At 41.8% G+C, this 22,343-nt stretch overlaps 1 protein-coding gene across 1 annotated transcript in view; it reads right to left on the reverse strand.

The window, feature by feature from the left end:
• LOC120996971 (G-protein coupled receptor family C group 6 member A-like) overlaps nt 1-12,641 on the reverse strand; it is a 48,170-nt gene extending 35,529 nt beyond the window's left edge. The window contains exons 1-2 of the mRNA XM_040426845.1: nt 12,482-12,641; nt 7,989-8,292 (exon numbers count right to left, since the gene is read on the reverse strand). Coding sequence (XP_040282779.1) covers nt 7,989-8,292; nt 12,482-12,537 — 360 coding nt within the window. The 5' untranslated portion in view covers nt 12,538-12,641. The remainder of the gene's footprint in view (nt 1-7,988; nt 8,293-12,481) is intronic.
• Nucleotides 12,642-22,343: the final 9,702 nt, after the last annotated feature.

Below are 22,343 nucleotides of genomic sequence, written 5' to 3' on the forward strand. Positions count from 1 at the left end.
GAGCAACACTCTACCTCCTCCGATTGAAGAATCCCAAGAGAAAGATAAGATGGAGCCTTCACCTCACTTAAAGGGCCAGAGCCACAGAAATCCAAGACCATTTTATAATAAATAAACGTTTTTGTGTGTGTTTCTTTAAAAAATGCAATTGTGTTTTTTTTTCTTAAATATTAAATTGCAACATTTCTTCAGTGATCCTGTTTTCTATAAGTATCCTAGGGGTGTATTGACCGGGTATAGGAATGAACCCTTGAAGGATTGGTAGCCAATAAACTCCTAGTGCTGTGCAGTGAAAAGAAGGTGTACCCTTTCAAGCCTTGGGACACACTCTGATTCTGGGGCTCCTGCCTGATGGCAGTTGGGGTATCCTTTATGTTAGGTGTCTGGGTGGGTACAATGCAAGGCCTGTAGAGCATAATGGCCAGTGTATGGAGATAGGAATCTGAAAAATAGGCCAGAGGTAGAAAAATAAATGTCTTACTTTACTATACAGCAAAATGGGAGTTGTAGTACATCCAACTATAGCAAAACCAAGTCCCAACTGTACACAGTGCAATGTGGATTTAGGCAAGGTCATGAATCTCTTTGTACATTATCTTACTAGTCTCTCTCAGTAGAATCTATGGCTGGCAAAAGTAGCTTGGTAGTAATGGCTGTAATGGCGCTGTGGGATAGAGGGTTTTCATGGCACATCGTTCAAGGAAGTGTCTGTACCCTATTACATTCAATATGGCCGTTCTCATGGTGAGACTCTGCTTGTGATGTCATCATTAGAATTGTGGCAGATGACTCACTTATGTGTGGTATCATAATGGGGGTCATAACTCATTTATTTATGATTTAATAATCAGAGGTGGGTATAAATTGAGGTGATCCACTGACCCAAGCCTCAGTCTCCTGGGCTGGCTCTCACCATTAGGGTAAGTTTGGCCTCTTTTATCCTCATGTTTGGAAATTGTTTTGCTGATCTTTATTTTCTTTCTCTTCAATACAACGGAAGAGCTGCATTCTCTCCAGCCCCCAAAATCTGCCTGAGGAGCAACACTCAACCTTCTCCAATGGAAGAATCCCAAGAGAAAGTGAAGCAGGAGCCTCCCCCTGCCTATAAGGGCCAGAGCCACAGCATTCCAAAACCACTTTATAACACAGTGCTCAGCAACCTCAGGTGCTCCAGGTGTGGTAAAACTACAACTCCCAGCATGCTCCATTCACTTCTATGGGAGTTTTAAAAACAGCTAAGCAAGTGTGCATGCTGGGAGTCGTAGTTTCGCCACAGCTGGGGTGCCAAAGGTTGTTGATCCCTGTTATAATAAAAGTTTGTTGGTGTGTTTCTTAAAATTTTTTTTCAGTAATATTATCTCTTAATATTTCTCCTGCGCACCTTTTTTGGTATCCTAGGGGTGTATTGAATGGGTACAGGGCTAAATCATTGACGGATGGCTAACCAATGAATCCAGAGAGGAAATTTATTAAAGGGATATTTCTATCTGGGACATTTATAGAATACCGCTAGGATATGCCAAAAATGTCAGATAGGTGTCGGTCCCACCAATGGGACAGACCCTGAAGTAAACCCAGAGCCATTCACTGCTATGGGACTTCCAAAAATTGGCAAGCAGGTACGATATGTATTTAATCCCATCATGTATGATATTGTCGGCTGAGATGCTGTATCTAATCCTCTCATATGTGATACTATCTGCTGAACTGTGTATCTAATCATCTCCCAGAGTACCATCATTAGTAATGGTGTCCACATTAGATATATTCTCCATTGTAGTGCCCCAGTATTTATAATACCTCCTGCAGTTTCCTCAGTATTTATAATGACGACATGTAGTGCAGTGAATAGTTATAATGCCACAGTAGTTCCCCCAGTATTTATAATGCCCTCTTAGTGCTCCAATAGTTATACTGTCTCTTGTTGTACCCCCAGTATTTATAATGCCCCTTATAGTGCCCCCAGTATTTCTACAGATGCGCTCACATCTTTGCTCCATAGGGCCGTGCAATGAAAGGAGGGTGTACCCTTTCTTCTTCCAGGGCACACCCTTATTCTGAGGCTCCTGCCTGATGGTATCTGGTGTCTGGATGAGTTTAAGGCAGGGTGTGTAGTGTGCAATAGCCGGCATTTGGTGTAGAAGTCAGAAAAATAGGCCAGAGGTAGAATAGGAAACCATTACCAAGAGATTTCTATTGGACATTACAGGGAGGAGGTATAAGAGGAGGGGACTACAACTCCCAGCATGCTCAGTACATTATTATGTGACATCAGAGGACATTGCAGGGAGGAAGTATAAGAGGAGAGAAGTACAGCTCCCAGCATGTCCAGACTATTATGTGATATCAGAGGACATTACAGGAGGAGGTATGAGTGGGGAGGACTAAAACGCTCAGCATGTCCAGAATGTTCTTATGTGATATCAGAGGACATTACAGGAGGAGGTATAAGAGCAGAGAACTACAACTCCCAGTATGTCCAGGCTGTTATTATGTTATATCAGAAGATATTACAGGGTGGAGGTATGAGATGAGAGAACCATAACTCCAAACATATCCAGACTGTTTATGTGATATCAGAGGACATTACAGGAGGCTATATGAGGAGAGAACTATAACTCCCAGCATGCCCAGTCTATTATGTGATATCAGAGAACATTACAGGAGGAGAAATAAGAGGAGAGAACTACAACTCCTAGCATGTCCAGGCCATTATCATTTGATATCAGAGGGCATTACAGGAAGAGGTAGTATAAGAGGATGGAACTACAACTCCTAGCATGCCCAGGCCATTATTATGCTATATCAGAGGATATTACAGGAAGGAGGCATAAGAAGAGAAAACTACAACTCCCAGCATCTCCCTAGCTCTTACATTGAGTCCATGCATCTTGACTTTCTTCTCCACACATAGCTGGGCCCCTCCTGTCACATGACACCACCTTCCTCACCTCTTGGTCTTCTGCACTGCTGAGTTCTTCCCCCTCCTGCACTGATCACATGATGCTGATGTTCACAGGTCCTTCAGCTCTTCCTAATGGCTGTTATCAGCCATTAGCAAAGCCCTCTTACTAATAAGGGCTCATTCAGACGGCCGTATGCTGTCCGCAAAAATACTGAATGCTATCCGTTTTTTTGCGGATCCGCAAAAAAACGGATCTGCAAAAAAACGGATAGCATTCAGTATTTTTGCGGACCCATAGACTTCAATGGGGCCATGTCCTGATTTTCACGGACAAGTATAGGACATGTTTCATTTTTTTTGCGGATCCGCAAAAAAACGGATAGCATTCAGTATTTTTGCGGACAGCATACGGCCGTCTGAATGAGCCCTTAGGGACAGGCGGGCATACTGGGATATGCAGGCAACTGCCAAGGACAGTGGTGAAAAACCGGGACTGTCCTGCCAGACTCAGGAACATTGGGACATATGCTTTTATGTGGTTCGTTGCAAAATGGTTAATGTGACTTTACTGTATACTGTTTCTCACAGGCTGTGTATAGGAGAAATAGTTATTTTTTTCTTGTCCTGGACTGGCTTCACCCCTCTGAGCTAGGAGATGTAGTGTGGAGAGTGTACAGCTAGCAGCTGGAGAGTGAGCAGCTAGTTTTGTGTAGCTGGTGCCAGAGAAAAGCGACAGGCAGTTTACACCAGCCCTGCAAGCTGATAGATTCCAGAAAAATACTGTGTCCCCTTGGTCAATTTGGGAAGTGTTTGGATTCATTGGAAATAGACTCAGAGAGGTATTTATTGTGAGGCTTATATCACCATATACAGCGTTGGGAAATCTGTGCCTGTAACCTGAGACTGAACTTATAGGGGTTCACCGGGAATTGAAAAAACAAAAATACTTAATTACGTTATTATAAATATATTCCTAAATACCTGTCATTAGTTATAATGGTTTGTTTTGTCGAGGGAACAATAATTAAGAGAAATAAAATGGCTGCGGTCCTATTAATATACACAAAACCTGTCCAAATTTTGCAAGTGCCTGTGTGTGACATATTTATTAACTTTATTCACTTATATAGTGCTGACAAATTCACCAGTGCTAAACAGACACTATCATTGCTTGCCGTCTCCAGTGGAGCTCACAACCTAAGCTCCCTATCAGTATGTCTTTGGAATGTGGCAAGAAACCAGAGTAATTGCAGGAAAGCCACGCAGACACGGAGAACATACAGACTCCATGGAGATATTGTCCTATGTTGGAATTTGAACCCAGGACTCCAGCGCTGGAAGTTACCATTGCTAACTACTGAGCCATTCTGCTGACCCATATGTCCAAAGTACAGTGGACTTGATACTTCAAAAAACTGGCCTCCTCATTACCTTGCATCGCTTACCTGCACCCTATTGCCCCACTTTTCCGTTACTTCAAGGGAGCACTGCCTTGTACCCAGAAATCCACCAATATATTCGTAATGACGAATATTTTTTTAACACAGTACACATCAGGTGATCATACCTCACTTCTTCTAGCTTGTGGGCCAATGAGAAGGCTTTGTCACAGCTTAGCAACATCCCTAGAAACCAATAGAAAAGTTGCCTGCCCCTTACTATACAAGTTGCACGTATTGCGAAAAAATATGCACATCATTAATTGCCGAAAATTCGCAAGCGCAAATATATTGGAGCACTCTATCTGCATTTAAAGCTATTCTAATGTTCTGCCGTGCCAACCATTTTCTCCAGTCTTAGGAAACTTATAGCAGCTTGAAAAATGTAGCATAAGTGACCCACGCCGGTATTTCGCGCGCATTGCGCAAATAATACATTGCCGATTTTCGCAATCAAAAATATGATCTCGAATTCCCGAATATATGACAAACATTCTACAAAATATTCGCAAAATATTGCGAATTCGAATATTGCCCCTGACGCTCATCACTAGGAACTTGACACTGCCCACTTCACAGCATCTTGAGCACACCTGTGGAAAGAGCAAGGGTGGAACCACACTTGGCAGGTCCACTGCAGCTTTTCTGTAAAGGAAAATGTACATCGGCAAATCGTGAAGATTTTGCTGTAGATTACAGTGAGGAAATTTAGTAGATTTGCCACAGATGCATTGCAAAAGGTTATCGCATCAATTTTTAAAAAAACGGATAAGACCTTTAGGGAATATTTATGCTGAAGCAAGTTTTTTCCCACCCAGGTACAAAGCAGCCTAAACCTCGCTCTTTTTTTCTAAATGTATTGTTCACATAGCTGTAGCACTACACTGCAGTAGGGATAAGGAAGGTAAAAATGTCTCTATGTCAGCCCTAATAGGGATATATTCACAAAAAGTTCTATAATGTTTCATTAAGTACAGTACTTGAATGAGGATTGCAGAAATGCATGCATATACTGCAGAAACAACCCCAAACTATTTAGCCATGTGTTATTATACCCTAATAGCATGATTGCAGTATGGTTCCATTATATGCTTTCTGCATAGCAATAATTATGCAAGTGCTGTATGGCAATATTATTTGAGTGGTATTTTGGCAGTATTACTCTCCATTTCCAGGTATATACCAATACCAGTACAGGTGTAAAGGCTATGCCAGGAGATGGTAAAGAGATATTGGATACCATTGATATAAGGTAATGTCGCACTCGAATGGGGTGGTGATCCAAGTAGAGGTGCTCCCACTAACAGACAACACCCAGTCTGAAAAATGTGAAATAAATATAAAAATGGAAGTGGGGCACTCTCTTAAGCAAGGGATCTTTAATACATATTAAATACAATAAATTGACAATATAAAACAAATACACGATTTTTCTATGATAGCAGCCAGTAAAAATGGGGTGACAATCCTAAAGATTATTGATTAAAAAGTTATTGATTAAAAAAAAAATTTGATTGAAAATTTTTTTACATTTTTTTTATAATCAGCATAAATGTAGATCCCAATTTGCGATAAAAAATATTAATATTCCAATTTTCGAATATATATAAATATTAGTATTCGTCACATAGGAAATATTGAAGAGGTGAATGCTCATATAATTCCGAATTGTAACCAGTCTCTAATATACATCAATTGATGGTTGATTCCAGAGTTCTCATATTATAAATAGTCGCAAGCTATGAGTTGGTAAGCTTACAATTTATATCAGAAGCGTATGCATATAGTAGCCAAAGTTCCAAGCAGGTGTAACTTTCAATGGTTTATACAGACAATGTGGTAACTGTTTTGCGATTTGTAGCAAAAGCATATGCGTGTAATAGCCAAAGTTCCAAGCAAGTGTAACTTTCAATGATTCATGCAGACAATATGATAGCTGCCAATGCGTACAGCGGCGTCCCGCTGTAATAGAGACAGAGCGATCGCTTGTATAGGATATATGTACTCTTACCCGGGGGTCTTAAAGCTGGACGGTGAGCCCTCGGTTCGGCGAGTTGGATTGGTAAGCTCCCGGTCTCAAGGGCTGTTGCTTCAGGTTTGAATTGTGGCGCCAGAAGAATTGTTTGTTCTACGTGGTCTCAGTATCACCATTAGCGTGGTTGGTTAGCTTGACAATTCCTTATTCTTATGGCGATATCCAGGCCTGACCGGAGTTACAGTATCCTTTTCTTCCTTAAGGGGGGGATTCACACCAGACGCGTTTCGGGGATTTTAAAGCATTGACCCCTTCCTCAGTGGTACTGAGGAAGGGGTCAATGCTTTAAAATCCCCGAAACGCGTCTGGTGTGAATCCCCCCCTTAAGGAAGAAAAGGATACTGTAACTCCGGTGAGGCCTGGATATCGCCATAAGAATAAGGAATTGTCAAGCTAACCAACCACGCTAATGGTGATACTGAGACCACGTGGAACAAACAATTCTTCTGGCGCCACAATTCAAACCTGAAGCAACAGCCCTTTAGACCGGGAGCTTACCAATCCAACTTGCCGAGCCGAGGGCTCACCGTCCAGCTTTAAGACCCCCGGGTAAGAGTACATATATCCTATACAAGCGATCGCTCTGTCTCTATTACAGCGGGACGCCGCTGTACGCATTGGCAGCTATCATATTGTCTGCATGAATCATTGAAAGTTACACTTGCTTGGAACTTTGGCTATTACACGCATATGCTTTTGCTACAAATCGCAAAACAGTTACCACATTGTCTGTATGAACCATTGAAAGTTACACCTGCTTGGAACTTTGGCTACTATATGCATACGCTTCTGATATAAATTGTAAGCTTACCAACTCATAGCTTGCGACTATTTATAATATGAGAACTCTGGAATCAACCATCAATTGATGTATATTAGAGACTGGTTACAATTCGGAATTATATGAGCATTCACCTCTTCAATATTTCCTATGTGACGAATACTAATATTTATATATATTCGAAAATTGGAATATTAATATTTTTTATCGCAAATTGGGATCTACATTTATGCTGATTATAAAAAATGTTTAAAAAAAATTTCAATCAAAATTTTTTTTTAATCAATAACTTTTTAATCAATAATCTTTAGGATTGTCACCCCATTTTTACTGGCTGCTATCACAGAAAAATCGTGTATTTGTTTTATTTTGTCAATTTATTGTATTTAATATGTATTAAAGATCCCTTGCTTAAGACAGTGCCCCACTTCCATTTTTATAGATATTGGATACCACTGTATGGGGGAACAACTTATTATTTCTTTGGAAGTAGGGAATAGCTGTAGTTCAAGAGGAGGTGACTTTGGTGTCTCTCCAAAGCCTTCTGACATATGCCTATGAAGAGCTGCCCTTGTACACTGGTGAGGGAATGAAGGCCCTCCAATGGTGAGGAGAGACCCTAAAAGCCATTTCCAATAAAGTCCAAGGGAAGAGGGTGTCAGTAGGATGTTAAAGAGAGCTGCAGAGGCAAAACAGCCAGAAACTGGTTCCTCTGGACCAACACACAACATTTAGGTCTTATCCACAATGAAGTTTCTACTTTCATAATATGCCTGTGATTAGTAGAAATAGCAAACATATTAAAATAATATTTTACATTTTATCTACCTGTGGGATGAGTTGAGTGTTAAGCAACCTTGCAACAGCAATAGAAACTTCTGAATAACTATCTCCAATGACGGCTTTAACCTTGGGTGTATAATCGGAATAATTGCACTTGAATGTCAACAGTTCCACAGAAGAGTTGTATGTAGACAGGAAACGTAGTGCTGCTGATACTGCCAATGTGGCTTCCGAACAAGTATCATAAATTTCATATCCAAGTTTTATTCCAGGTATGAGTGATGAATTGTTTACCATATCTATAGCATGAGCCATGGCCAGTAATTGTAAGAACCCCTGCATCTCAAATCTGAAAAAAAAAGAAAATAAATATTATTATGACCAACAGAAGTGCGCAAATGTGACTTTGAGAGATATTCACAATGGGAGTACAAAGTGATTTTAGTACCCTCATTAAGAGCTCTATGAAAGAGCCTCCATTATTAATATAACAGGACTAATAGAAACATTATTTTCCGATTCCTCCTATTATGTTATGACCCCAGCATGCTCATCTGTTATTGCATTCATTGCAGTGTATAGTAATACTCTGATGAGCAAAAGGTTAACAATGTTTTGAACTTTTGATTTTCAGGCTCAATATCTCACCATCCACTACAGCTTTGAACTTGAGACTACCATCATTTTATAGACAAAGGTGGCTATCTCATACATAGGCCTCATGCACACAACCGTTGTGTGCATCCGCGTCCGTTCCGTCATTTTTCACAGTTTAGCAGAGATGCCATTCATTTCTATGGAGCTGTGAAAAAAAAATGATAGTCCTCAGTTTTTTCTCCGCGTCAGTGATCCGTGATTCCAGTCTGTCAAAAAAATATAACCTGTCCTATTCTTGTCAGTGGAAAACGGAGGACGGACCCATTCAAGTCAATTGGTCCGTCAAAAAAAAACGGATGCACAACTGCTATGTCATCCGTGTCCGCGTCCGTGTCAGTTTTTTTCTACAAGACCTTGGTGCGATAAAATTACACTTTTCATTAACCTTCCTTTTTTTCCCCCTGTCAGACAAAAAAAAAGGAAGACACAAGGAAACACAACTGAAGCAAAATCGGACACGGATCACTGAAGCCAAATCACTGACAGTGAAAAAACACTGTCGTGTGCATGAGGCCATTAGGTGGCTATCTCATACATAAGTTGGACTTGCAACTATTTAGCATATGATTAGTTATGCAGATTCTTGTCATGTAACTGCATCGTTACTGTTCTTCTCCTGGTGGTGGAACTATTTTTTTCTTCTTGTATACTACAAATTACAACCTGTTCTTTACATTGCAACTTTACCTAATAGCTCAGTTTATTAGGTTGATTCCCAAGCGAAAGGTCATTGGTTGAAATCCAGGAGCAGCTGTGAAGAAGATTTTCCAAAAAAAGAGAAACAGCATCATCCAGCTCATCGATAGCGGTATCTCAGCCAAGAAAATTGTCAAACTGCATCAAGTGAGTGCAATGACAGTTGGAAGAATATGAAAGGAAGCCTGTCTATACATTCTAAAACCAAAAGGTGGACGTTCAGGCAAAATTTCGGAGTCATTAATTCAGCTCATCACAAGTTCTATCAGTTCTGGTGTGGCACGGCAGTGGAGGTGGCTTGTATGCTTTGTAACAGTGAGATCACACAAGTCTGGTATGGTGGTCCGAAAAGAGGTGAAGAAGCCTCTACTTCAATATCATCATAAGAAGCGTTGGCTCGAGTATGAACAGTGGACAGTAGAAGATTGAAAATGGGTGATTTGGAGTGATGAGGCAAAGTCAATAGACTGGGGTCTGATGGGTGCAAATGGGTCTGAAAAAACAAGGGAAAAGGGGGCTAATGGATCAAGAAATTGAAGGAACTGTCAAGTTCTGTGGAGGAAGCCTGATGATATGGGGTTGTAGCCAAAGGCATTGGATACTTCACCAGAATCGATGGTGGTCTCAATGCTGAGTGTATGTGAGTATCCTACAAGAAAAGTTACTTTGTACAGTCGAGTACTATGGGTATGAAAAGGACAACAAAGTGTTTCAGCGGGACAATGACCCAAATCATATGTTGAGATTGTCGAATAAATGGTTCAATGACAATGAAGTAGAGGTGCTGGATTGTCCCCACAGTCCCCAGACCTCAATCCAATCGAACACTTGTGGGTAGAGTTGAAGAAAAAGATGTATTCGTGCCCAAGTGAGTCTACCAGTATGCACCAACATTGGGAATGTATAGAAGAGACCTGGGGACAAATTTCAGTCGAGACATGCTTGAATCTGAGAGCATGCCCAGAGGGATTCAGAGTGTTGAAACCCAAAGGTGGATTTACAAAATAATAAAAATAAAAATTTAGAATTTTAGGAGCAAAATAGTAACAATCCAGTTACATGACAATAATCTGTATAACTAATCATATGCTAATTAGTTACAAGTCCAATTCATGTATGAGATAGCCAAGATGATTGTCTATAAAATGATGGTAGTCTCACATTCAAAGCTGTAGTGGATGGTGAGATATGGAGCCTGAAAGTCAAAAGTTCAAAACATTGTTACCCTTTTGCTTGTCAGTGTATCTAAAGGTTACAACTTAGTTAAATTAAAGTTGTTTTCCCAGGAAAGTTAAATTCAGGCGGCAGCTGCTTGTGGGAGGAATTGGACCCGAATAATGCACATTTTTAAATAATTTTTCATGGCAGTTTTTATGACATGAGTTGTAGGTGGCAGTCCTAGGAATTATTAGAATGTAGGTGAATTTGATAAATGTTGTCCAAATTAGTTGACAAAAATTCAGTGTTTTTGCCATCCTGAAGAATGTATTATTCAAAGTAGCAAACAAAACAATTTTAGAAAGCAAGAAGAAAATCCATAGTAATGGAATTTAGGTGATATGTTGAAATAAATAATAAACCAAATAATGTGGGTATAGGCGCTAAAACAAAATAACAATAACTTTATTATATGTTCGATTAAAATAAAGGGTATCACCTGTCAGTGTAGCAGTCAGCAACTGACTAATACTAAATATGTGAGAATGAAATAATGTCTCCAAACAGCGCAACCATCTGGAGCACTAAATCAGTCTCACAGACTAAACCCACCAACACATAAGGGGGCTCAATACACCACAGGGTACAGGGTGTGTGACCCAGGGTGAAGACTACTATCCAGGGGATGTCTGGTGCCGGGAAAAACACCAAACAACACTCCTAACAGTGAGAGTCAGCGCGCAGACTCTCACTGCACTAAGATAGTCATGGTGCAGGACTATGGCAGAGCATATAGAGCGTATGCTCTGCCATAGTCCTGCACCGTGACTATCTTAGTGCAGTGAGAGTCTGCGCGCTGACTCTCACTGTTAGGAGTGTTGTTTGGTGTTTTTCCCGGCACCAGACATCCCCTGGATAGTAGTCTTCACCCTGGGTCACACACCCTGTACCCTGTGGTGTATTGAGCCCCCTTATGTGTTGGTGGGTTTAGTCTGTGAGACTGATTTAGTGCTCCAGATGGTTGCGCTGTTTGGAGACATTATTTCATTCTCACATATTTAGTATTAGTCAGTTGCTGACTGCTACACTGACAGGTGATACCCTTTATTTTAATCAAACATATATTAAAGTTATTGTTATTTTGTTTTAGCGCCTATACCCACATTATTTGGTTGATTGTGTAAATAGGCGTATATTCAGTACACCACTTCAGCTTTTTGAAATAAATAATAAGGCACATTCTGCACAGGTAATGTTTTCCAGTAACTAAACAAAACCTCACTGCAATGACAAGACTGCCTTATTTGTAATCTCCCTAATTAATTAGTGCTAACCACTAACTGGTATACATACTGAAAAAGCATTCAAAAGATGACATAAAAGCTAAGGCTACATTCACATGATTATATTTATTTGGTGGTCTACAAACCACTGATCCTGGCCATGTGCATGCCGTATTTTCCCAATAGAACTGCCTATTCTTGACCACAAAAACAACAAGACTAGGAAATGTTTTATAAACTGTGGAACGGCTGCATGGATGTGGACCCATAGAAATAAATGGGTCCGTGTGTGATCTGCAGAAAATACGGATTGGACACGGACCAAAACAATGGTTGTGTGCATGAGGCCTAATTGTAAGAATATAGCAATAGAAAGATAAAAATACAAATTATTGGATTTCTATTCTTGGAATAGAATGTTCATAAAGTGGAGTTTGTAGGAGTAAAATACACAAAAAAATCTCCTGGGCAAACTATGAAACATATATCTGATAAAAGGTATACATAATGGAACACTAAGCTTGGTGAATAAAAGGCATAAAAACTGTGACCATTAACAGTTCTCATGATATGTATCTGACTACTAGTAAAGTCCATGGCTCCTGTTGTTCCAACTTCCAACCTAAACTAAGTCCGTTTTACACGGAACCTGTGTACACGCATGTACAGTTATGGTTGTCTTTTTATTTTTTAAAAAATTGTGCAATTTGAATGGACATATTTATATTTAATGATAATACTCACCCTTCACAGTTCTGGATAGCAGGCTTTTGGGGATATCCCTTAGCAGAGTTGACCATTTTACCATGTACTGCAAACAGACCACCAATTATAATATCACCATGGGCTCTAGCTCCTACAAAATCATCAGGAATCAGGCAGCAGTGTAATCCACTGATCAGTATCCCAAAGGTAATAGTCAGTCCATATAGTGCCATGTCTGTGGTTCATACTCCTGCTTCTGGATGTGAATTGAGATTAGGACTTAGTCAACTTGAGCTCTAGTAGTATGTCAGCTGCTAGCAAGCAGTACGAGCCGGATGCACCTTGCTGAAGTTAATTCTCTCTGTTATGGTCACAGCTGCTTCTGGGTTTCAGTGTGGCTCGAACGATTCTAGATTAAGATAACTCACGCATAAAAGGCTCTATTTACAAGTACCAGGACTACAGGAACGTCATAATGGCTATTGAATATTACGGCATCTGTTGCATCTTCTGGACATTGCAGACAGTATACTAAAAACGTTCATCTCTTCTGTTATCTCTTTCACATTGATTTTTTTGAGGATTTTTATGCATGCCATAAATGTTAGTATTAGTTAAATGCAGAGCTATAAAACAGTATCTGCTTAATCCTTGGAAGCTAACACCGTGTCAACAATGATCAAGCAATGACAGGTACCAAATCAATAAGTATATATATTTATGATCTCCTTACCTATGGCTTTCATGGTATGCCATATCATACCTATCACTAGAAAAAAAAAAACTTGCCAGACATTTTGTAATCAAGACACAACATATTTAATTATATATCCATACAGAATAGTCTTTTTAGTTTATTGTAATTTGTTTCATAAATGGATTTTCCAGCAGTAGAATATTATAATTATAATATACTATCCTTAGAATATATAATCAATAGTGATGAGCAAATATCTTGAAATTCGATTTGGGTTTCCATTGTGGCGGATGTCTTTTATGAGATTGCTCTTCAACATGGGCTTACTGCTTTTTTAATGCCTATCAATAAATGTCATTAATTGGTTGTATAAAACAAGAGGGCAGAGATTAATATCAAGCACAGCCACAATACAATACAACTGACGAGCAAAAGGGTAACAATGTTTTGAACTTTTGACTTTCAGGCTCCATATCTGACCATCCACTACAGCTTTGAACGTGAGACTACCATCATTTTATAACCAATCATTTTGGCTATATCATACATAAATTGGACTTGCAACTATGTAGCATATGATTAGTTATGCAGATTCTTGTCATGTAACTGCATTGTTACTGTTTTGCTTCTTAAATTCTTAATTTTAATTTTTTGTTATTTTGTTAGTATTTTGTAAATCCACTTTTGACTTTCAATACTGCCTGAATCCTTCTAGGCATGCTCTCGATCAGATTCAAGCATGTCTGTCCCCAGGTCTCTTCTACACGTTCCCAATGTTGGTGCATAGTGGTCGACTCAATTGGGTACGAATACAACTCTTTCTTCAACTCTACCCACAAGTGTTCGATTGGGTTGAGGTCTGGGGACTGTGGGGGACAATCCAGCACCTCTACTTCATTGTCATTGAACCATTTCTTTGCCAATCTCGACATATGCTTCGTGTCATTGTCCTGCTGAAACACTATATCATCCACTATGTCGCCTATAGCAAAGGGCTATTTAAACCAACGTTTATTAGTAGAGATGAGCGAATTTTTGAAAAGTTCGATTCGGCCGATTCGCCAAATTTTACCAAAAAATTTGCTTTGTGACGAATAACTTTATCACAAAGCACATCTTTTTGTAAGTAGTGGGTGCAATGACAGGGAGCAGCTATAGCGTCGCCCCCCATTATTGTACCCCTCAGATGCCGCGTTCATACATGATCTCGGCATCTGAGTGTAAAAACAGTGTGAAATGAACATAAAAAAATATTAAATCAATATTACCGCCTACATTTGCTCGTGACGGGCTGGCCGCCGCCATCTTGCTTGAAGATCTGAAGCGAAATCTCGCACGGCGCGATATTACATCATACGTCACCACGCACAGAATTTTGGCCGAGATCTTCACTCAAGATGGCGGCTGGCTGCCCGTCGTGATCAAATGGAGGCGGTAAGTATGATTTTTGTTTAGTTTTTTACACTATTTCAGGTTAATTCGATTCGCTGACATGAAGCACAAGGAAATTTGGCTTCAAGGCGAATTGAATTTATCCTGAAATTCGGATCGAATTCCACTTCATGGGATTCGATTAGCTCATCTCTATTTATTAGCTTAGAATGTTTTGTCAGAGATTTTCATAGATTTGAAAATCTAGTACAGTGATACAAGCTTTGGGACTTCTGCTTTGATACTGTCACGAGGGTATCGAGAACCACGCCTGACTCCGTTATACCCGGGGTCATGAAGTCGCAGCGGTTGGCTGCACGCTCTATTTAAGATAGGGCTGTTTTCCTTATGGTAGCTTTCTGGGTTTGCTTTGCAAACCCTTTTGGCTCACTCAGGGATCCGTAGCTCCTTCTCCTCAGCTGTTCCTTGTCCAGCACTCCCAAACCTCCTTATATTCCTCTCTCACACTTCTCTGGTTGCCAGAGATAGAACTTCCTGCCTGGACATCTATTCTGACCTTCTGGAGCTGTGTTGCTGCGTTCTCTGGTAGTTGGTCCAGAACGCTACCCTCCGGATCCCTGTTGGACCTTTGTGGTCTATTGTGATCGCCCACCTGGGTGTATGTGTTTGTCTGTTTTGTCTGTCCTCTCCCTGGTGTTTCCCTCTTAGTGATAGTGGTGCGACTATCGATCCCATCAGCCCGTTCACTATCTAGGGCTCATTTTAGGGAAAGCCAGGGTTTAGGCACGTGATCGCCGCACGGGTGAGGAACCCGTCTAGGGACGTCAGGGCAGCAGGTGAGTTAGGGGTCACCACCTTTCCCTCTCCCTTGGGCAGGGCTTTCCCTTTTATCCTCCCTGAGCGTGACGTCGGTCATTACATTATCTCTGGCCCTTATTTGGTGTAGGTAAAAAAAAAAAATATATATATATTTTTTTTACCTACTTAGAATCCAGTATGGATCAAATTGCTGCTCTGTCCAATCAATTTCATGGCCTGTCTTGTGAGGTGGCAGGATTGAAGGCGTCGGTCCTCCAGCAACAGCAGCGATTACAACTGACCGCAAGCCCAGCGGTTGCTACTGGTAACCAGGTTTTTGCGGAACCCAAGGTCCCTCTCCCTGACAGATTTTCTGGGGGAAGGGACAAGTTTTTGACATTCCGTGAGGCCTGTAAGTTATATTTTAAACTGCGCCCTTACTCCTCAGGTAATGAAGAACAGCGGGTGGGGGTTGTTATTTCCCTGCTGCAGGGAGACCCGCAGTCCTGGGTGTTCTCTTTACCTACTGATTCCCAGGCTCTTCGGTCAGTGGATGAGTTTTTCGGGGCCTTGGGTCTCATATATGACGACCCTGACCGAGTCGCACTGGCTGAATCAAGATTACGGAGACTCTTACAAGGAGAGCGGCCGGTAGAGGAGTATTGCTCTGAATTCCGTAGGTGGGCTACGGATACCCAATGGAACGACCCGGCTCTCAGGAGTCAGTTCTGCTCTGGGTTATCCGAAAGGGTTAAAGATGCGCTTGCATTATATGAGACCCCCTTTTCCCTTGATGCGGTTATGTCCCTTTCTATCCGTATAGAGAGACGCCTTAGGGACAGGTTGAAAAACCGGAGCAATTGGTAACCCCTCCCAAGCAGCAGTTAGTCTGTACGGACTTAGACGAGCCTATGCAGCTAGGAGGAACTACTCGTCAGGTCCGTCCCCCAGAGGCTAGCCGTAGGCGTGGGTTTTTTTTTTTTTGTGGGGAGAGGGGTCATTTTATTAATGTCTGTCCTTCCTTCCTCAAAAACAAAAGACCGTCGGCAAAACTACTAACCCCAGGCTGTGTGGAGGATGTCAGCCGGGGGGTATACGTTTCCTCCATACGTACATCGCAATTTGTGTTGCCAGCGGTTATTATTTTTGGTGATAAGACGGAGACTATTTCTTTCTTTCTAGACAGTGGAGCAGGGGTAAATTTGATAGATGCCCATTTTGCCCGCACTATGGGTTTGTCTCTCTGTACGTTACAGAGACCCATTCCCATATTCGCTATTGATTCTGCTTCCCTGTCTCAGAGAAACCTCACCCACATTGTTCATAATTTACACCTTCGGGTAGGGGACCACCATAACGAGATGCTTTCAGGTTATGTTCTGGAGGGGCTTCCCACTCCGGTAGTGCTGGGTCTTCCCTGGTTGGTAGCGCACAATCCAGTGGTGGATTGGCAGGCCAGGGAGATATCGGAGTGGAGTGAGCAGTGCAGAGAAAATTGCTTAAATAGCAATTGCTTAGTCGCCTCCATAACTACCCTACCTACATTTATTTCGGATTTTGAGGATGTTTTTTCTGAAAAGGGTTGTCAGAAGTTACCACCTCATCGTCCTTATGATTGCCCGGTTAACCTTGTTCCCGGCGCAAAATTACCCAAGACCAGGTTATATAATCTTTCGGGTCCAGAGAGACAAGCCATGAAAGATTATATCTCCGAGAGCTTGGCTAAGGGACACATCAGACCCTCTTCTTCACCCGTGGCTGCAGGGTTTTTCTTTGTTAAAAAGAAAGATGGGGGCCTGCGTCCTTGCCTAGATTTTCGCGAATTAAATCGGATAACCATCCGAGACCCATACCCTCTTCCTCTCATTCCTGACCTGTTTAACCAGATTGCAGGTGCTAGGTGGTTCTCCAAACTTGATCTTAGGGGGGCCTACAATCTGATTCGTATTAAGGAGGGGGATGAGTGGAAGACAGCGTTTAACACCCCTGAGGGGCATTATGAAAATCTAGTTATGCCTTTCGGTCTGACCAATGCTCCTGCCGTCTTTCAACATTTCGTTAATGACATTTTTAGTCATCTAATCGGCAGGTTTGTGGTAATATACCTAGATGATATTTTAATTTATTTGTCTGATCTGAAAACACATGAGGTGCATGTCAGACAAGTACTGCAGGTCCTACGGACGAATGAATTATATGCTAAAATTGAAAAATGTGTCTTCGCCGTTCAGGAGATACAATTCCTAGGTTATTTTTTATCTGCTTCAGGTTTCCGTATGGATCCTAGGAAGGTCCAGGCAATTTTAGATTGGGATCTTCCTGAGAACCTCAAAGCACTACAACGGTTCTTGGGCTTCGCAAATTACTATAGGAAATTCATTAAAAATTATTCACTTATTGTAAAACCGCTTACTGACATGACTAGGAAGGGGACTGATTTTTCTAAATGGTCTGACGCCGCTAAAGTTGCTTTTTCCTCTCTAAAAGAGAGGTTTACCTCAGCACCTGTACTAGTCCAACCTGATGTCTCTCAGCCTTTTATTGTTGAAGTCGATGCGTCAGAGGTGGGAGTGGGGGCGGTGCTGTCTCAGGGTCCGTCTCCTGGCAAATGGCGTCCTTGTGCTTTCTTTTCTAAAAAACTATCTGCAGCAGAAAAGAACTATGATATCGGCAATAGGGAACTATTAGCTATTAAACTTGCGTTTGAGGAGTGGCGTCACTTCTTAGAGGGGGCAGTCCACCCCGTCACTGTGATTAGGGACCACAAAAATCTTCTGTACCTCGAATCAGCTAAGCGTCTCACCCCTAGACAGGCTAGGTGGTCGCTATTTTTTACCAGGTTTAACTTTGTGATTACCTATCGTCCTGGGGCAAAGAACACCAAGGCTGATGCACTATCTCGTTGTTTCCCTGGAGGGGGTAATGTGAGTGATCCGGTGCCCATTCTTCAAAGAGGAGTGGTTGTTTCTGCGGTACACTCTGTTCTGGAGGGGAAGGTGTTAGAGGCCCAGGGGGACGCCCCGGTCTCTTGCCCCTCAGAGAAATTGTTTGTACCGTTGAACCTACGTTTCGATTTATTAAAGGAACATCATAGTTCGGCACTTGCTGGGCACCCGGGTAGTAAAGCAACCTTGGAGCTATTGTCTCGTCGTTTTTGGTGGCCAAGGTTGCGTCAGGATGTATTGGATTTTGTGTCTTCTTGTTCTACCTGTGCGCGCGCAAAAGTTTCACATACACGTCCTGCAGGGTCTCTATTACCACTCGTCATTCCCAATAGACCGTGGACACATCTGTCAATGGATTTTATCACTGACTTACCTTTGTCTGCGGGTAAAACAGGTATTTTGGTAGTAGTGGACAGGTTTAGCAAAATGGTACACTTCATTGCGTTGCCCGCACTACCTAATGCCAAGAGTCTTGCTCAGGTATTCGTCAGTGAAATCGTGAAGCTTCACGGGGTCCCCTCCGATGTTGTTTCGGATCGGGGTACCCAGTTTATTTCTAAATTTTGGAAAGCTTTTTGTTCCCGTTTGGGGGTACACTTGTCCTTTTCCTCAGCTTTCCATCCTCAGTCGAATGGACAGACTGAGCGTACCAACCAAAACCTTGAGACATATCTAAGATGTTTTGTGTCTGAAAACCAAGAGTTGTGGTCATCATATTTACCGTTAGCTGAGTTTGCCATAAATAATCGTCGTCAGGAATCCACTGGCAAGTCACCATTTCTTGGTGCATATGGTTTTCATCCCCAATTCTGTACTTTCAAAGAGGGGGGGTCTTCTGGGGTTCCCGAAGAGGAACGGTTTTCGTCATCTCTTTCATCTGTATGGCAGAAGGTGCAAGCTAACTTGAAAAATATGGGAGGTAAATACAAATGCATGGCTGATAAGAGACGGTCGCCAGGTCCGGACCTAGGAGTGAATGACTATGTGTGGTTGTCTACTAGGAATATTAAATTGAAGGTTCCCTCTTGGAAACTGGGTCCTAGGTTTATTGGCCCTTACAAAATTGTAGCCATCATCAACCCCGTGGCTTTTCGCCTGGAGTTACCTCAGACTTTTAAAATTCATAATGTTTTTCATAAGTCGTTACTCAAAAAATATGTTCCACCTCTAGAACCGTCACCGCTGCCACCCCCTCCTGTTGTCGTGGATGGTAATCTAGAATTTCAGATATCCAAAATTGTTTATTCTCGTCGGGTCCGCCGCTCTCTTCAATATCTGGTGCATTGGAGAGGTTACGGTCCCAAGGAAAGAATGTGGGTTCCTGCGTCTGAGGTAAACACCGACAGGCTAGTTCGGGTTTTTCATGCCTCTCATCCTGAGAGACCTGGTCCTGAGTGTCCGGAGGCCCCTCGTAGAGAGGGGGGTACTGTCACGAGGGTATCGAGAACCACGCCTGACTCCGTTATACCCGGGGTCAGGAAGTCGCAGCGGTTGGCTGCACGCTCTATTTAAGATAGGGCTGTTTTCCTTATGAAAAGTTGAGGAAGGATCCCGGAGACAAATAGAGTCCTCTTTCAGCTCTTCTTTATTATTCATAAGCAGTTGACAGACAAAACCATCAGGTACACGGCAGGAACATTGACGCGTTTCGGGTGAGTACCCTTAGTCGTAACAAATTGCTGAGTGTGGCCCCTCGATATAAAGGAGTTGAAAACACCCCTCCTCCAATAGGGAGGAACTGGTTTCAAGCAACATAGGTTGCAACACACCTTGACACACCTTTTTTCTTTTTTGCATCAATCAGGTTGTAATTGATGACACACTGTGTGGACATGCCTAAGGCTTGTTAACACCGGGTTGCCCCGTGTCTTCATTTATTAGCAAGCAAGCCGCACAGTGTGAATGCTCCATTGGTTCATCAATTAAAAACATATAGTATATGTAAAACCAAATACAGAAAAATACAAAAAAAAAAATTATACAATAACAAACACAAATGGCCCCTTGCCACCCGACATATTCAAATCCATTATCTGGTACCAGCAACCCAAGTCAGACTTATCTGAACATTGAGAAATAAGTAGCAATAGCAGAAATGCAATAACCCTACAAACCAAATAACAGGCTGAGAATGTTGCCACCTACAAATGCTACAGATTGAATATATGTATCAGATAGAGGTAGCTGGTTGCCAGAAAAGATTACCTGGGTGCGCTATATTGAAGATTATCATGCACAACTAGAATGAATGGGAGAAACCGCCCTGTCTGACCAGCGTTCCTGAGAGCAGATGAACAGAGATGCGTGCAAATCCAGATAATATAGACAACCAAGCATTGCATGATATTGCTTGGATCATGGTAAACTATCCTATCACATTAGATATTAATGTCATGTACATTGGGAGCAACCCCATAAAATATAAATATAATAAACAGAAAATGTTAAAGTGATAGACAGTAATTGCACACCACTAGGTGTACCAAGTACATTTACTGATAAATATATATAAGTTCTTTTTTCAGGTTTAGACCCACTGGAACCCTAGTGCCCAGTCTATAGATCCAGTAGGCCTCACGAAGAAGAATTTTCTTCCGGTGGTCTCCGCCCCTTTTAGGGGCCAAAACTCGCTCAATGGCGTAAGCCTGAAAAAATGATACCTGGCGGGCATGTGCTTGTATGAAATGCCTCGCTATATTTGAAATGTTTAGAATATTAGGGTTACTGATATAATTGAGATGTTCGAGAACCCGGCTTTTGAACCTGCGAGCTGTGCTTCCCACGTACATCAGATCACAGTGGGTGCATCGGATGACATAAATGACACCCTCCGTATTACAATTGATGTACGTACGGATCGGAAAATTACATGAATGATCTGCATTATCAAACGATCTCGTAAGGAGCACATAGTCGCAGGTCTTACAGCGATTATTTCCACATTTCGTAAATCCCTTGTAAATGAGCCAACTTGGCCTAAAGCTTGTTCCACTGCTGCTGGCAGTGTAAAGAGACGGGGACAGCGAACAGGACAGGGTAGGAGCCCTTCTAGAGACAATTCTGCAACCTGATTTGAGTGCTTGATATAGGATATCATGATCAAACAAAATAGGTAAGCACTTCTTTATTGCAGAACTGATTGTATTAAATTCATTGCTGTATGTCAAGGAAAGGGTAGGAACACTGTCCCGGTCGCCGTCTGGCCGTGTCTCCACACTGCCAGCAGGAGTTTTCATATTTGACCTATATTTAGGTTTCCCAAACAGCATATCCTTTCTCTCTTTTTGCAAGGCTATCTCTCTTCCTCTATTTATCATCATCATGATAAATAGAGGAAGAGAGATAGCCTTGCAAAAAGAGAGAAAGGATATGCTGTTTGGGAAACCTAAATATAGGTCAAATATGAAAACTCCTGCTGGCAGTGTGGAGACACGGCCAGACGGCGACCGGGACAGTGTTCCTACCCTTTCCTTGACATACAGCAATGAATTTAATACAATCAGTTCTGCAATAAAGAAGTGCTTACCTATTTTGTTTGATGATGATATCCTATATCAAGCACTCAAATCAGGTTGCAGAATTATCTCTAGAAGGGCTCCTACCCTGTCCTGTTCGCTGTCCCCGTCTCTTTACACTGCCAGCAGCAGTGGAACAAACTTCAGGCCAAGTTGGCTCATTTACAAGGGATTTACGAAATGTGGAAATAATCGCTGTAAGACCTGCGACTATGTGCTCCTTACGAGATCGTTTGATAATGCAGATCATTCATGTAATTTTCCGATCCGTACGTACATCAATTGTAATACGGAGGGTGTCATTTATGTCATCCGATGCACCCACTGTGATCTGATGTACGTGGGAAGCACAGCTCGCAGGTTCACGAAGCCGGGTTCTCGAACATCTCAATTATATCAGTAACCCTAATATTCTAAACATTTCAAATATAGCGAGGCATTTCATACAAGCACATGCCCGCCAGGTATCATTTTTTCAGGCTTACGCCATTGAGCGAGTTTTGGCCCCTAAAAGGGGCGGAGACCACCGGAAGAAAATTCTTCTTCGTGAGGCC

This window comes from Bufo bufo, chromosome 4, assembly GCF_905171765.1.
Source record: "Bufo bufo chromosome 4, aBufBuf1.1, whole genome shotgun sequence".
Taxonomy (NCBI): domain Eukaryota; kingdom Metazoa; phylum Chordata; class Amphibia; order Anura; family Bufonidae; genus Bufo; species Bufo bufo.